This window comes from Podarcis gaigeae (assembly GCF_964106915.1).
Source record: "Podarcis gaigeae genome assembly, chromosome: 13".
In the NCBI taxonomy this organism is placed as follows: Eukaryota; Metazoa; Chordata; class Lepidosauria; order Squamata; family Lacertidae; genus Podarcis; species Podarcis gaigeae.
Genome location: NC_139689.1, coordinates 23,544,852 through 23,559,821, shown reverse-complemented (window position 1 = coordinate 23,559,821; position 14,970 = coordinate 23,544,852). Strand labels below are relative to the sequence as shown.

At 39.8% G+C, this 14,970-nt stretch overlaps 1 protein-coding gene across 1 annotated transcript; it reads left to right on the top strand.

Annotated features, from left to right (window-relative positions):
- Window positions 1-2,304: 2,304 nt before the first annotated feature.
- On the top strand, window positions 2,305-12,861 carry LOC310830471 (vomeronasal type-2 receptor 26-like; the record flags this gene model as incomplete). The annotated part of the gene is made up of 3 exons (XM_083710249.1): window positions 2,305-3,141; window positions 10,814-10,940; window positions 11,960-12,861. The coding sequence occupies 3 exons, from the start codon at window positions 2,305-2,307 to the stop codon at window positions 12,859-12,861; spliced, it is 1,866 nt and encodes a 621-aa protein (XP_083566375.1).
- Window positions 12,862-14,970: the final 2,109 nt, after the last annotated feature.

The following is a 14,970-nucleotide window of genomic DNA, read 5'->3' as shown; positions in this document are numbered from 1 at the left end:
AGGTTTCAAAAAAATCCCCACAATAAAGGATATTGATCGACTTATGTAAGGGAATTTTCTTTCCTTCTGCATGTGTTAGAACAGATCAGAGCAGCAACATGCAGATTATATGCAGTGTTTCCCCCTCCCAGGGGGTACTCAATGGTATACAGTACCAGCACCTCTTTTTTTGTTGCTAAAAGGTATGGCACTTACTGTAACAACTTCGTGGTGAGTAGCAGCACCAATGTTTATAGGGGGGAAAGCACTGATTATACTATAACCACTGTCATGATCAAAAAGCTAAGTGCAGATGATAATTAGCAGGTTTCTTACAACCCAGCATACTCTCTTCTACATTATTTGTTTATCATTACTTCAGTATACTCCCACCCTCACAGCTCACTCTGAGTGGTGTGTATTCTTGTTTATACATTAAAAAGTAGTGATGGAAGTAGTAGAAGAAGAGGAAATATTAGCCAGCTTAGCTTCCGAATCACTTATTTGGGGAGGAAAGATCCTTCATTAGGCATTTCTCAGTGATGCTCTACTTACTGCTGCCTGCAAAGTCCTTTTACTTTTTACGAAGAAAAAAAGAAAAACTCTGCTGCCCCCCTCTTATTTTTAAAATAATAGGAAGGGTCCAAGGGTCCAAGGACATATAGTAAAGGGAGACAAGCATACTGATATATTGCACAGAAAACCACAGTGACACAGCAGTACAAAGCATTGTGGTGGTCCTTATCCAACTTGGGTTACTTTGTTGGCATTGCAGCTCAAACTGTGTAGGGATACAGGCACCCCATATTTGTGTGGCTGCACACTCCTAAAATTAATCCACGGTCTATTTTTGTCATTCTGCTGGATTATGCTGTGTTTTGTTAATTTGCATTGTATTTTAGCAGTCTTTATAATCTTCCATTTTTTTTTTTAATCAGAAAGGCTTCATATATGGGTTTACTACCTGATTTGATAGGTTCCCTGGATTTTTGTACATGCAGTTATAAATCAAGATGAATCAAACCAACCAAATTTAAAGGCTTCTTGGAATGATTAATTTAATGCAGAAATAAGTGTCATGTCCTTTATGTTCCCTCTGAAATAAAAAAGTAAGATGTTATGTAGTATGCATTTCGTATATTTTTGAATGTACTGAAATGAACTGATAGTTGATGGCTCAATATATGTCTTAAACATAACTCTTCCTTTAGAGCAAGGCCTAAGTATTACCAGCATGTTCTGTCCTCAGTGTTCGCCATCAAGGAGATCAATGAAAACTCCCAAATCTTACCGAATGCAACCTTTGGCTTCCACATATACGACAGTTATATCAATGCAAGGATGACTCATCAGAACACCCTGAAGCTTCTTTCCAGCCAGGAAAAGATTATTCCGAACTTCAAATGTGATAAGCAAAAGAATTTGATAGCTGTCATTGGGGGACTTGACTCTGAAATATCCCTTTACATGGCTACTCTGTTAGGCATCTACAAGATTCCACAGGTAACATGCATGTGTCATACACCTTAACCTTGTGTAATGTAATATTTATTTTTTTACTATTTAGCTTAAAACTCAATGTCCGTTGTCTCCATTTGTTTTCTTTTTTGTAAGGCACTATAAGCCCGTGAGAGAAATAGATAATTGTGTTTTTTAATCTATTGTACATTTAGATGGAAATAGTGAGATATTTTGAAATCACCTGCCAAATAAAATGGTCAGATTTGGGTGGGCAGGTGTGGGAATTCACCAAGTCAGATTACAATCAGAAAAACGGTTAAGGGGTGAGAAATGAAGTCCCAAGACTTGCCTTAGACGTCTAGGGCTAGAATCCTACAACACCTTGAAGGCTACAGGTTCTCTATGTTTACAATACTTTCTTAACAGGGAAATGTGATATCTTCATCCAAAAATAATGGAGTCATTTAGAGACTCGAAGACCTGGATATTTTCCTAGTTTAAAATATTTCTGTAAGTGGCATGATTAATACTTATTCCATTCAGTAGTGTGGGAACTGAGACACAATGTTAAAGGTATATGAAGTACTTTCTACAGCGCTCAAGTACACCACAGAACCATATTATACATTGCAAAAAAGCTGGTTTAAAGGATGCCTGTGTAGATTAAGCTGGTGTAAGGTTGCAGTAGATCCAAACCCCATTGAGCTTTCCAGCTGCTGGCAGAGGGAAATCAAGACTTTAACATAGGGTTTTATGCTGGGTTGCCATTGCACATGACCTTATTTATGTAATTTTACTATTGTGTTGATTTTTAAAGATTTTCCTCCTTTCGCTTAGCTTGCCTATTGTATAATTGCTCCAGTGATGGATGTTAAAAACCAGCTGCCTTCATTCTATCGAATGGTGCCGAGTGAAGAATATCAGTATACAGGGATTGTCCAGCTTCTTCTGCATTTCCAATGGACATGGGTTGGGATACTTACAATGGATGACAATAATGGAGACCAGTTTCTAAAGACATTGATGCCAATGCTTTTGCAGCATGGAATCTGCATAGCCCTCAATGAAAAAACTCCACCTGTATCTCAGGCTATAGAGAAGCTTTCATTTGATTCCATTCTGAAAAGGGCTTGTTATCTATCCAACCCTAAGATCAAAGTGCTGATCGTAAATGCAGAAAATCCCACCATAACATGTTTGACATGGACAATATATTTATATGTTACATTGAAAAGCATTACAGAGACATCAGTAGGCAAAGTATGGCTTATTACAGCTCAGTGGGATTTCTCATTGGATATAATGCTCAGGGCTATTGATATACAAGTTTTTGATGGTACCTTGAGTTTTGCAATACATTCAAATGCAGTGCCAGGGTTCAGAAAATTCCTTTATCACCTACAACCAAACGCAGAAAAAGGAGATGATTTTATTAGGATCTTCTGGGAACAGGCTTTCAGTTGCTCGTTTTCTGGTTCTAGGGAGGTCAAGCAAACGTCTGATAGTTGCACTGGTGAAGAGAAGCTGGATAGCCTCCCTGGGACACTCTTTGAGATGAGTATGACTGGCCAAAGCTACAGCATCTACAATGCAGTCCATGCCATAGCACATAGTTTACATAAGATGTACTCATCCAGGTCAAAACACAGAGCAATGCAGGACAGAGCTAGATTTGATGTTTCAAATCTGCAGTCTTGGCAGGTAGTGTTTCAAATAAAGAGTACTCTTCTAATAGCCAGTTTACTGTATGATGGCACACAATTCAGAGCATACCTAAGAAAATGTTTATTTTTTATTGAACACGGATTCACGGATTTTCTTGAACACGGCTCTATTTTTTTTTTAATAAATTTTTATTAGGGGTTTTTACAAAATAAAGTACAGAAATAAACAACCTTTCTTTTATCTCAACAAAGTTTCATAACTTCTTTGGACTTCCTCACATCTCCCGCTGCCATTTTCATCATCATAAATTTTTCCCAGCAATTTATCATCTAATTTGCAAATTTTATAACCACTCATTTAAATATAATCCTCTGTAAATTAGTTTCTCTTAATCTCACTTTACATCCCATTTCGATCCGATTTTGTGGTGGCCAATTATTTATGATCAAACATCCTACTTAACTTTCCGCCAAATCACAATATTTTTGTAAATAAATCTTAAATTTCCTCCAATCTTCTTCAACCCTCTCTTCTCCCAGGTCTCGAATTCTGCCAGTCATCTCGGCCAGTTGCATATAGTCCATCAGCTGCATCTGCCATTCTTCCAGAGTGGGTAGATCTTGAGTTTTCCACTTCTTGGCGATAAGTATCCTTGCTGCTGCTGTTGCGTACAAAAAGAATGTTCGGTCCTTCTTTGGCACCATCTGGCCGACAATGCCCAGGAGGAAGGCCTCTGGTTTCTTAAGGAAGGTATACTTAAATACCTTTTTCAGCTCATTATATATCATTTCCCAGAAGACCTTCACCCTGGGACAAGTCCACCAGAGGTGAAAGAATGTTCCTTCATTTTCCTTACATTTCCAGCATTTGTTGTCTGGCACATGGCATATTTTGGCTAGTTTAACTGGGGTCATGTACCACCTATAAATCATTTTCATTACATTTTCCTTCAGAGCATTACATGCCGTGAAGTTCATCCCCGTGGTCCACAACCTTTCCCAATCCTCAAACATAATATTATGCCCAATATCCTGTGCCCACTTTATCATGGCCGACTTAACCATTTCATCTTGTGTATTCCATTTCAACAGCAAGTTATACATTCTTGAAAGTACTTTAGTCTTAGGTTCTAACAATTCTGTTTCCAACTTCGATTTCTCCACCTGGAATCCTAACTTTTTATCCTTTTTAAAAATTTCTTGAATCTGAGCGTAATGTAACCAGTCTCGCACTTTATCTTTCATTTTTTCCAAACTCTGCAATTTCCAATTGTTACCCTCTTTCTCTATTATTTCCCAATATTTCGGCCATTTGGCCTCCATATTGGGTCTTTTTCGGGCCTTAGCCTCCAGAGGTGATAGCCATCTTGGAGTTTTATTTTCCAATAGGTCTTTGTATTTTGTCCAGACATTAAACACTGCTTTCCTGACAATATGGTTCTTAAAGGCCTTATTGATCTTAACTTTGTCATACCATAAGTATGCATGCCAGCCAAATGCATTGTTAAAACCTTCTAAATCTAACACATCAGTGTCCTCTAGAAGTAGCCAGTCTTTTAGCCAGCAGAAAGCTGCGGCTTCGTAGTACAACCTTAAGTCTGGCAGGGCAAAGCCCCCTCTTTCTTTCGCATCAGTTAATATCTTAAACTTAATTCTGGGCTTTTTGCCCTGCCAGACAAATTTAGAAATATCTCTCTGCCACTTCCTGAAGCACTCCGTCTTATCCACAATTTGCAATGTTTGAAATAAAAACAACATCTTAGGCAATACATTCATCTTAATAGCAGCAATTCGGCCTAACAAAGAAAGCTTCAATTTTGACCAACTGTCCAAGTCTCTCTTAATTTCAGACCAACATTTTTCATAATTATCCTTAAATAGACTCAGATTTTTTGCTGTTATGTTTACCCCTAGGTACTTTACTTTTTTAACCACAGTTAGTTCTGTTTCTCTCTGAAACCGTTCTGACTCTGCATCTGTCAAGTTTTTTCCCAACACCTTAGTTTTCTGTTTGTTTAGTTTAAAGCCCGCTACCCGACCAAAGTCCTGAATCAATTGTAACACTCTTTTTGTACTAGATTCTGGCTCTTGCAATGTCAAAACAAGGTCATCTGCAAAAGCTTTAAGTTTATATTGTTTCACTCCGATCTGAATCCCTTGCACCAACCGGTCCCCTCTAATCAAGTTCAAGAGCACCTCCAGGACAGAAATAAACAGCAAGGGGGAAATCGGGCAGCCTTGTCGTGTCCCTTTTTCAATCTTAAACTCTTCTGTAACCACATTGTTAACTATCAGTTTTGCCTTTTGTTCTGAGTAAATCGCGTCAATCCCATTTTCAAAACCCCGCCCCACTCCCATTTCTTTTAAATTCCCCTTCATAAATTTCCAAGAAATATTATCAAAGGCCTTCTCCGCGTCTATAAAAATTAGAACTGCTTTAGTGTTAATATTTGTTTGCAAGAGTTCCAAAATGTCAATAATGTTCCTTGTATTAGCAAATAAATGTCTTCCTGGGAGAAAGCCTGCCTGGTCTTTATGAATTATCTCATTTAAAACTCTTTTGAATCTTCCTGCCAAAACGTCAGCAAATATTTTGTAATCCACATTTAAAAGGGAAATGGGGCGGTAGTTCTTAAGTTGTGTCTTTTCAGTTTCTGATTTTGGTATCAATGTGATGAAAGCTTCCTTCCACGATTCAGGCGCCTTCTTTCCCTCCATAATTTCATTGCTGACCTCCAGCAGTGGTTGAATCAAATAGTCACTTAATGTCTTATAGTACTTGGAGGTCAAGCCATCTGGCCCTGGAGACTTGCCCAACTTCATATTCTGAATGGCCTGTTCTATCTCTAGTCGTGTTATTTTACTATTCAGGAGTGATCTATTTTCTTGTGATAGTTTTTTAAGTCCATTTTTCTCCAAAAATTTTGCAATCTCTTCCTCCTTTTGTGGCCCTTGAGTGTATAATTTCTTGAAATATTTCTGGAAACATTTTCTAATTTCCACCGGGTTCTGAATATTCCTTCCTTCTATTTCCAAATTTGTTACTATGTTCAGCTTTTGTCTCTTCTTCAACTGCCAAGCCAGCAGTTTCCCACATTTATTAGCCGATTCAAATGTTTTTTGTTTCATTGATTTAATCTTCCATTCTATTTCCTGATTTATCAGTTTGGAATATTGTGCCTGATGAAGTTTAATTTCTCTCAAAATCGGCTGTGACTTCGGGTTTACTCTTAGTTTCTTCTCTAACTCTTTAATTTTCCCCAAAATCTTGTCCTTTTTCTCATTTTGTAGTCTTTTCTTTATGGCGTTCTGTTGTATCAAGAACCCTCTCATCACAGCTTTGCTTGCGTCCCAGATTGTTCTTTTTTCCACAGCAGTGTTCAAATTTATCTCAAAATAGTCCTTTATTGTTTTTTGGGCCTTCTTGATAATCTCCTGATCTCTAAACAAGTTGTCATTCATCTTCCATCTAAAGGAGCCGGTTGGTAATAATGTCATGTCCATTTTCAACGCGTTATGATCGGAGCAGGTCTTTGGGCAGATTTCCACTTTCTTCACCTTAGGAGCCAGACCTCTAGAAATCCATATTTGGTCAATTCTTGTCCAAGTCAGTTGGGCTTCAGAGAAAAATGTTCCTTCTTTCCCTAAGGGGTTCTTTGTCCTCCATATATCAATCCAGTCCATGTTGTCTGTCATTTCAAAAAAGGTCTTTGGTAGTCTGCCTTCTTTAGTAACCTTTTGGCTTTGTGACCTATCCATGTTTGTAGAAACGATCCCATTCATATCTCCCATCATAATGATGTTATCATAGTCCAGATAATCCAGCATAATCTCATGCAACTTCTTGTAGAATTCTGATTTCCCTTCATTTGGAGCGTAGATTCCTAATATCAAAATTTTCTCTCCTTGGTGCTGTATTTCAATTGCCAAAATTCTTCCATGTTCATCTTTAAATAGAAATTTTGGTGAGAGGCTCTCCTTTGCATATATCACCACTCCTCTCTTCTTAACTAAATCCGAAGATATAAATTCTTGGCCTATCCTTTTATTTACCAATATTTTTCTGTGGAGCCTAGTCACATGTGTTTCTTGTAAACAAGTAATGTCTAGTTGCTCCTTTTTTAATAAGTGAAAGATTTTCTTCCTTTTTTCCGGGCTGTTGCAGCCATTTATATTCCAACTTAAAAGTTGCAGAGACATCCTGGATAGATCTGTTTAGTTTCCTTGGGATGGTATTTTGTTCTGTGAGTCTTCAGGGTTCTGAGGTACAGGCACCTGTGGTGGTTCAGACCCTGAGGGTAGTTCAAGTCCTTTATGAAGGTCCTCACCGTAGGCAGTCAAAAACTTATCCCTATCTTCCAAAGTTCTAATTTTGATCTTCTTCCCTCTAAAGGTAAAAGATAGTCCTTGGGGAAAGTCCCACCTAAAGATGATTGAGTTGCTTCTCAGCAGTTTTACTAAGTCCAAATATTCAGATCTAAGATCCAACAGCTGTTTAGGAATGTCCTTAAAAATCTCAATTCTTTTGTCCGAAATGTTCAAAGAGCTTCCGTAGTGCAGACCCAAAATCTTGTCCCTTTCCTCCTTTGATCTCAACGTAATCAAACAGTCTCTGGGCCTTTCTCTCTTTGTAAGTCTTCCAAGTCTGAAGGCTGACACAATTTTAAAATCTTCCTCCTCTAAACCCCAGAACTTGGAGAATTCTTTGGTCAGAAACTCAGCTAGATTACCTTCTTCCACTTCTGGTATCGATCTTATCCTTAAATTAATCTCCCTGTTCCGAAGTTCCAACATAGAGAGATAGGTCTGATGTTCTCCGACCTGCTTACTGAGCGGCCTTACTTCTTTTTCCAACTCTCCCACTCTTTGGCTGGTCTCTTCGGCCAGTTTCTGATTTTCACCTGCAGCCTCCTTCAGTTGTCCGATTGCTTGTGCATTCTGTGCAACTTGCCCAGATAATTTGTTTAAAGTTTCTGTATTAAGGTCAATTTTCGCAGTTTGTTGGTCAACTTTCCTCTCCAAAGACTCCAATTTCTCAAGAATTCTCTCTAATACAGAACCAGATCCTCCTGAGGCCATCTCTTCTAGTTGTAAATCCTCAGTTTCTTCCTCCCCTGCCTGTGACAGGGAGGTAACTTTTTCCTCCGAGGGCAAAGTGGGCACAGATGATCTGCGTGCTTGTGAGGCTGCAGTTACGGTTGTCAGAGTTGTTTGTCTGGTTCTTAATCCCTTTCTTTTTGCGCCACTCATTCCAAAAATATCTAGCAGTCAAGGTCAAGCTGAGTTATTCCCATGGGAAAGCTACGGCCCAGATGGTAGCAATCAAACAGAGGGCCGGGAAATAGAAAGTAAAACAATGTTTTTGTTGTAAGTCCTCAATCCTCTAGGGGGAGCATAAAATGTCCTAGGAAGAAGAGTCCATTCCACATACAAAATCTAAACCAATTCTTAGGGAGCTTCACAAAAGTAGTTTTAGCAGAGTTGGTTTTAGGTTTGCCACAATATTTCAAGTTGTGCTTACTGGAGTTCCAAAATGCAAGAACGTAACCATTCTGAACTCCCTCAGACTGTCTCCAAGTTTAAATAGAATGTATCCAAATTTGCAGTCTGACAGTTCTACTGCTCAGGCAGTTCTGACACCTGGGCTTCTTAAACAGAATTGTAATCCACAAAGAAAGGAATATATAAGTCCTAATAAAAGTCCAAAAATCAATTGCTTACAGTCTTTAAAAGGAAAAGTAATTTCTGCGGGTGCTCAATCTGAGCTGTCAAAAGTTCTCTCTATGCCTCCACTCCTCCTGCTCTTTGCTTTAAAAATCAATGGCTGCGGAGGACGGACTTCCTTTTCCTCGTCTCTCCGCTTTCAGCTTATTTTCAATATTTTAGTCCCGAAATTTAGTAAAGTCCTCAATTACTCACGGGTTGTTACGTTTTGGAATCTTGTGTTGAAGGAAGAAAGGTCGGCGCTCACCGGCAACGGCAACGCGGCTTCGCTCCGCTGAATGCGCATAGACCCACAGCGCCGCTACCCCCTCTGCGATCCGGAGCCCCTTACGGGGTTCCCTCAACGTTTCGGGGGTAGCTCCTGGCGCCCGCCGGGTCCCGAGACCGCAGGCTTCCGCTGCCTGCGGTTTTCCAGAATGGGTCTCCGCTTCGCCGTAGCGGACGACCCTTTTCCAGCGTAGCTTCCCTCTCCCGGTTAGGAAAGGGCAGCCATTACCGTTCGCGCCGCCTCCGGAAGTCCGAACACGGCTCTAAATGGCTAATTTAGAGCTGTCCAAAGGTTACCTGACTCTAACTCTCCTCAGCCCAAGAAAGTAAGATGAATGGTCACAAATGATGAGAGTCATAGTTCCAAAAAAAATCAAATAAAAAAATCAGAAGGGTCACAGATTCTGCATCCATTCAGCAAGTGATCTCATAGAATCACTCTTCCCCTTTTTTGCATCTACCTTGGTTTCTGTAATGCTGATCTACCCTACAAAAGGTCTTGCTCTGGACCTAATCTATTGTTCATAGATTTTACTCTGTGAATTATTATGATCAAATATAATACTCTGTTATTGTTATTGTCATTGACACCTAATGATTTCAGGAATGACCATGTTTATAGGCAATGAACATAAGGACACCCCATCCCACTCCATTCTGCCCCTTTTTGTGACATTTTAATGACATTTTCAGGTTATTTCTGGGATTGGTGTGATGCACACACATGTGGCCATGCACATCTCAGACAGGCCTAAACTTGTCACTAGCTGTATAGTCAGGGACTGGAGCTTATTAAAATTAGAATGATATATTAGAATGATCTTGTTCCTTTTTTATTATTTTGTAAAATCTGCCTTTGATTGTTTTCATTCAAGATTCATCCTTTCCTCAGAAGCATCATATTTAACAATAGCGCTGGTGATAAAGTGTCTTTGAATGAGAAGGGTGAATTAGCAGCTGGATTTGACATAATAAACTGGGTTGCTTTCCCAAACCAATCGTTTGCAAGTGTGAAAGTAGGAATGATGGATCCAGAGGCTGTAACAGATCAAGACTTCACAATCAATGATAAGGCTATCACATGGCACAACACATTTAATCAGGTGGGATTCAAACATAGTTATTTCAGAAAATGTCAACAGGGAAAGAATTCAATATTTAAACTTTCCCCTATGGTGGTGATCAATGAGAGGAGAAATCAAAACAGCAGACAAGAAAAAGCTTATGGAATACCAAATAAAAACAAAACTAAATGTTGTTCCCGTACCTTCTGACTATCTGACAGGAGTCCAGCAGGGATATGGGTTTGATAGACTGTCTAACATTGATTCTAGCTGTTCCCTACCTTTCTGCTTTCCTTTGTCTAAAAATTAAATTATATTTTTCTATATTTTCTTGAAATATGAGTTAAAATGGGTTAAAACAACTTTTCTCATGCTAGACAGCCATTCTAGCCATGATTGAAATCTCACTAAATATGAAAGTTATTTATGACAAGATGCCTTTGCAACCTGAAGCCTTTTCGTGAGTTCTTTTTTTCAATAATTAGCAAGGTTAGAAACTTTCCATTGATTTACAGTGAAGTGCTGTAAAAGAATTAAATGTGTATAGAATGGCAGCCTTAGAAACCTCACTTCTATTATAAACAAATTTCTTTACACCACCATAGAGTACTTGAATACAACAGCAATTTGTTTTTCTCCTCTTCTTATCAAAAGGCGCAGCCGCTTGCTGTGTGTAATGACTACTGCTATCCAGGATACAGCAGAAAAAAGAAGGAAGGGCAGCCATTTTGTTGCTATGATTGTACTCTGTGCCCATATGGGAAGATTTCAAACCAAATGGGTAAGGGCACACAATGTCTAATGGTATAAGTAATGCACTGCATCTTTCAATAGATTTACTTTCAGCTCTACAAAACAGAAAACAGATTATGATCATCAAGTTACGAGGCAGATTCCATACATGTTACACCAGATAGACATAACTCCATAAACCTGTTTTTATAAAGCACAAGCTATGATAATCTTTGCTATCTCTTAAGGAAAGAGAACACTTAGCAAGGTTATGACATGGTATTGTCTAAGGAAATTCTGAATTCTGGAAAAGTCATTCCATGGCTGAAATGTAGATCTCTGAGTCATATAACTACACCCCCTCTGCTCCCCACTTCCTTGTATTGTACTTTTATGTAGCATTTGACAGTAGATGTTTCAAAAATGAAAAATAAACTTGGACTAAAATAAAGCAAAACTTCACACCATTAGAAGGGCCCACTTTTGTTTGGACTGCTTTAAAACAGAGTTGTCTCACTTTGGGAGGACTCCAAAGATTGGGTTATATTTCATCATCATTGGGCTGTTCATTGGGCTGTTATTCATCAGTTTTTACACTTCCACTATCTTCGGCAGCAGACCTTGGCTCAAAAATATAGCAAAATATACATGAAAATATGTATTTGAGGGCAGGGGAAGTATTTTTAAAGAGTAGGATTTTTCAAGGATAATTGAAATGCACATTGTTATACAGCTCTTGCTTTATAAATATATGATGATTTCTGAAGACACACAAAATAATCTTTTGGGAAACACACATGATAAAGTGATGAGGACTGGAAATAGACTGACTTAACCATTCCTAGTCTTCCAGTGTCCAAAGTCTTTATGTTCCCATATGAGTTTTCATGGCACTCTCTTTAATATGAAATCAGTGTTAAGAGTGGGTGTGTCAAAATTAGTTTGCTTGCAAAGTGTTCTTTGAAAGAATAATAGTTAAGTACCCATCCCTGTATTCCATTGAACACAGCAAAGGCTGTCTTCCACTGAATAGTGAGGAACTAACAGAAAATTTGCTTCATTTTTCAGATATGGATTACTGTTTCCAATGCCCCAAAGGCCAATTTCCAAACAGCAACAGAGATCAATGTCTTCCTAAAGTCCTAAACTTCCTGTCTTTCACAGAACCTTTGGGAATCACTTTAACCTTTTTGATTTTGTCTTCTTCTGTAATCACAGCTTTGGTGCTAGAAATTTTCATCAAGCACAAGGACACTCCCATTGTCAAAGCCAACAATCGGAATCTCACCTACATTCTACTCATCTCCCTCTTGCTCTCTTTCCTCTGCTCTTTGCTATTCATTGGCTGCCCTCAAACAGTGACTTGCTGTTTACGACAAACTACCTTTGGCATCATCTTCTCAGTGGCTGTTTCTTGTGTTTTGGCAAAAACTGTCACTGTGGTCCTGGCTTTCATGGCCACCAAGCCAGGATCGAGGATGAGGAAATGGGTGGGGAAAAGTCTGGCCAATTCTGTTGTATTTAGCTGCTCCATTATTGAAGCTATCATTTGTGTTGTGTGGCTATGCACTGCTCCTCCATTCCCACATTTGGACATGCATTCTCTCACGGAAGAAATCATAGTGGAATGTAGTGAAGGATCAGTCATTGTGTTTTCTTGTGTCCTGGGATACTTGGGATTTCTGGCTAGTGTTAGCTTCGCAGTTGCTTTTCAGGCCAGAAAGTTGCCAGATAGCTTCAATGAAGCAAAGTTCATCACTTTCAGCATGCTGGTATTTTGCAGTGTTTGGTTGTCCTTTGTTCCTTCTTACCTGAGCACAAAGGGGAAATACATGGTGGCTGTGGAGATCTTCTCCATCTTGGCCTCCAGTGCTGGGTTACTAGGTTGTATCTTTGCCCCCAAATGCTACATAATTATCCTGAGGCCTTCGTTGAACAGCAGAGAGCAGCTTATACGTAGAAATACCTAGGAATTAAATTGTTTTGCTTTTTATGTATTATTCCATTGAAATGACTATTCAAAAGTACCCCTGAAAACATGTTAAATAACTTGGCCTTTTCAAGAAACATGCTTCAATATTCTATATTTCTTTTCTTATTTAGTCTGATATTCCAAATCTGCCTACTCCCCTTAAATGGAAGAGTGGGGAATACATTTTTCTCTGAGGGTCATTGTCAGAGCTGCCCCAAGGTCCCAGCTCACAGAGGACCAACGCCAGATCGTCGTTATATACAAAAGTCTTTATTGAAGTTCAGTTTCCATTTCAAAGCCGTAGCGTGCAGCTCTACGTCTTAAACCCTAGACCGCCGAAGTTCCGTCTGAATCTCCTCCCCCCTGACACCAGTTTAAGATTCTAGCCCTGCTCCACCTCTTCCTCTGCTCTCTCCTCCTCTGGGTGCTCCTGTCCGCTGAGGCATTCCCCTTTCTGGACTCTTCTGACGCTGAGTCCCCGGACTCCTCCCCCTGCCTCCGGCGGGCTTTAGGACCTGGTTCCCAATCCTCGTTCTCTGCTGTCCCGCGCGCCTGTACATTTGAACTCGGCTCTCGCGCCAACCCAGTGACCTTCCTCCTGACCGTTACACTGCTTCTATCACTGCTTCCCTCTTCCGGGATGCTGGCTGGACCTGACCTCCCCTCCGTTGCCTGACTCTCCGATGGAGGCGTGGTCAGCCCTGACTCATCTTCTCTTCCTGCTGGGGGATACGCTGGCCCCGATACCTGGGACTCTTCCCCCCCCACTATGCTCTGGTGGGGAAGCTGGTCCTGATCTCCAACTGCTGCTCTGGGAGTCCCCGCTGGCCCCTTGCTTCTGGAGTGTCCCCCATGGGACCCCCCTTGCCCTGGCCACCAGCGCCCCCTTCTGTGAATCTTCCGATTCGCTGGAGAGGCTCATGGAATCTCTCGGGCCACTGTCATCTTCTCCTACGCTGCCCTCGGATTCTTCCCCTTTGTTCTCCATTTCCTCTCTTCCCTGTGCTTCTGCTCCTGAGCCCCTAACAGTCATGTTCTCTCTTGTCCATAGGTATGAATGTACAGTTTTGTGGCATATATTGCATGTTCAGATACAGTAAAGCTTCCTATCATTGCCTCCCACTATTTTTACTGAATACATAGGACTACATTATTGAATCAAAACAGGCCAAATCTTTATTGGTTACTTGTGTAAGTGATTTTGACTCAGGCATTGGTTGATTATCTACATAGCACGTCTGCTGACTGCTTCTCAGGGACAGAATTGCCCTAGGAATTATATCAAATAGTAGCAGCCCACCGAAACCACTGTTTTGGGGCTTATGGACAAAACACTTTTCCATGGATCCTTTTAATGAAAAACCCCAATTCCTGGAAGGGGAAGGCACAACCATACAATTCTTCCAATTAAATATCATGAATTCTACCCAATGCCTAACCATTGAAGTTGTGATGAAAGCTGTGAAGGAGTCAAAAACCACAAGACCGGTCAATTTGTCGGGAGATAAAATTCCTTCCTGGTCCCAAATACAGTGATTCCTTGGCAAGGTCAAAAAGCAAACAACAAAGCATCACACCAGGATACTACAAAATTTTTGGACAGGGATGCTGGAGACAAAATGAATCCATAAGTTGTTTACAAACAATAAATAACAACAACAGACATAAAACATCATAAAACCATCCAAAACCAGATTACAATATTTCCCTTAAATTTACTTTTTTAAAAAAAAATCCTTCCATTTTCCGCCAATGAGTGATGTCTTACAAAGTGTAATACTTGTGGGTGATAACTTTGAACACTTTCATTATCACAAATTGCTAAATGTCATCCTTCATCTTGCCAATTCCCACATGTTTTTTTGTGAAATCACAAGCACAATAATTAGCACTCTGAAAGCTAATATTAAGTGTCTGTGAGTTTCCCTTTATCAATTTTTTTTATAGCCTTTGAAAAGGTTTGTGGTGTATAACAGATTGAACCTAGGCATTCTGTATAACAAAGTATCTCACAATGATTGTGGTATTTCTTTTGCCTCTTCTCATATTGTTACTGCATGTACCTCAAACTGAGTGTGAAGTACATGCTGTTATGTGCGCTGTGGTA